A 2,531-nucleotide genomic window follows, 5' to 3' on the forward strand; every position below is an offset into this window, starting at 1 on the left:
CTCACTGGAGAATTGGTAATTGGTGCGCATGTTGTTTAATTGATAAGCGTTCCTCATTTGTATGCGCGCCGCCCCGGCCAAGGTAAGTTCTCCTGATGTTAAGTTGGAGCTTCTGCTGGGAAGAAACACAACATGGTTCTGTAAATCTGAGGGCACGATTATTGTGTATTTGTGGATTGTTACTAATAAATCAGGTTGTAGGTTGTAGACACGTCTGAGACATGCAGGACATACTAATAATCAGGCCACCATTGCAGGGTCCTCACCTTGTCCTGAAAGAAGCGCCTCTCCATGGCCGCCAGCGACTCTTTATGCTCCCGGCTACCTATCCGCAGGCTCTCCTTCATCTGTGTGGACAGAACACGTATGTGTGAGACCGTGTCAGCAGGTAACACGGCAGGAGGACAACTTACATGGGATGCGATATCACCTCGTCCAGCTCCTTCTCCAAATCCGCTTTACGTCTGCGGAACTCCTTCATCATCCTGAACTCTGCCTGAATGATCTGCATTTGCTGAGTTTTCTGAGCGCATTTCTCCTCCAGGCTGGACATCTGCGTCTTGTATGTCTCTGCCTACGGAAAGACTTCACACGGTCAGGGTGGTAAGGGGAAGAGTGTCTGCCCTCCAGATGCCACTTACACTGAAGCTCTCATATGGGCTGCTGACAAGCTGAGAAATGGAGATACAATGGAAGGCAGGAAGAGAAGTCAGGTGGACAGATGGAGTATGTAGCCCGGACACATGAGGTATGTGCAACATATTATGAATCCACAGCAACTCCGTATGAGAGACGGAAGATGGACGACGTCAGTTAGGGGTGCAGAGGAAGGACCATCACTCACCAGCTTCTGCTTCTCTTCATCCGCCCGCGTCCTCTCCACTGACAGCTGTCGCTGTAACTCTTCAATCTATTGGGAGAAGAGAGAGAGAGGTGGTGATGGTTGTGGTGGTGGTGATGATAATAATGGTGGTGGTGGTGGTGATAATAATGGTGGTGATAATAATGGTGGTGGTGGTGGTGATGATGATGATGGTGGTGGTGATGATGATGATGGTGATGATGATGGTGATAATGGTGGTGGTGATAATGATGGTGGTGGTGATAATGATGGTGGTGGTGATAATGATGGTGGTGATGATGATGATGATGGTGGTGATAATGGTGGTGGTGATAATGGTGGTGGTGATGGTGATAATGATGGTGGTGGTGATGATGGTGGTGGTGCACTCCATCAGGTTCCAGCTCTTTACAAGTACTGAGTGTTGTACTCTTTAACAGTCGGTGGCGTCATCCAGAGATATAGAATGTCACCAGCACATCAGAGACACTCAACCTGAGCCGTTCATTAGTCACAATGACATCAGCCGTGTCCTTCCTTCATCAGGCGGCGGTGAGGACTGCACAGAACTGATCAGAGGCTCTCCTTCATCTGTGTGGACAGAACACGTATGTGTGAGACCGTGTCAGCAGGTAACACGGCAGGAGGACAACTTACATGGGATGCGATATCACCTCGTCCAGCTCCTTCTCCAAATCCGCTTTACGTCTGCGGAACTCCTTCATCATCCTGAACTCTGCCTGAATGATCTGCATTTGCTGAGTTTTCTGAGCGCATTTCTCCTCCAGGCTGGACATCTGCGTCTTGTATGTCTCTGCCTACGGAAAGACTTCACACGGTCAGGGTGGTAAGGGGAAGAGTGTCTGCCCTCCAGATGCCACTTACACTGAAGCTCTCATATGGGCTGCTGACAAGCTGAGAAATGGAGATACAATGGAAGGCAGGAAGAGAAGTCAGGTGGACAGATGGAGTATGTAGCCCGGACACATGAGGTATGTGCAACATATTATGAATCCACAGCAACTCCGTATGAGAGACGGAAGATGGACGACGTCAGTTAGGGGTGCAGAGGAAGGACCATCACTCACCAGCTTCTGCTTCTCTTCATCCGCCCGCGTCCTCTCCACTGACAGCTGTCGCTGTAACTCTTCAATCTATTGGGAGAAGAGAGAGAGAGGTGGTGATGGTTGTGGTGGTGGTGATGATAATAATGGTGGTGGTGGTGGTGATAATAATGGTGGTGATAATAATGGTGGTGGTGGTGGTGATGATGATGATGGTGGTGGTGATGATGATGATGGTGATGATGATGGTGATAATGGTGGTGGTGATAATGATGGTGGTGGTGATAATGATGGTGGTGGTGATAATGATGGTGGTGATGATGATGATGATGGTGGTGATAATGGTGGTGGTGATAATGGTGGTGGTGATGGTGATAATGATGGTGGTGGTGATGATGGTGGTGGTGCACTCCATCAGGTTCCAGCTCTTTACAAGTACTGAGTGTTGTACTCTTTAACAGTCGGTGGCGTCATCCAGAGATATAGAATGTCACCAGCACATCAGAGACACTCAACCTGAGCCGTTCATTAGTCACAATGACATCAGCCGTGTCCTTCCTTCATCAGGCGGCGGTGAGGACTGCACAGAACTGATCAGTAACAATACTCCTCCTGGGGGGGGGGGG

At 49.3% G+C, this 2,531-nt stretch overlaps 1 protein-coding gene across 1 annotated transcript in view; it reads right to left on the reverse strand.

Moving 5' to 3' along the window:
• The window catches only part of BBOF1 (basal body orientation factor 1), a gene marked incomplete at its 5' end in the record, with an annotated part of 10,382 nt that extends 8,387 nt beyond the window's left edge, over positions 1-1,995 (reverse strand). The window contains 5 exons of the mRNA XM_018575647.1: positions 267-347; positions 431-574; positions 845-910; positions 1,516-1,659; positions 1,930-1,995. Of these exons, the coding sequence (XP_018431149.1) occupies positions 267-347; positions 431-574; positions 845-910; positions 1,516-1,659; positions 1,930-1,995 (501 nt within the window). The remainder of the gene's footprint in view (positions 1-266; positions 348-430; positions 575-844; positions 911-1,515; positions 1,660-1,929) is intronic.
• Positions 1,996-2,531: the final 536 nt, after the last annotated feature.

This window comes from Nanorana parkeri, unplaced genomic scaffold (genome assembly GCF_000935625.1).
Source record: "Nanorana parkeri isolate BGI_ZX_2015 unplaced genomic scaffold, ASM93562v1 scaffold4331, whole genome shotgun sequence".
Classification (NCBI taxonomy): domain Eukaryota; kingdom Metazoa; phylum Chordata; class Amphibia; order Anura; family Dicroglossidae; genus Nanorana; species Nanorana parkeri.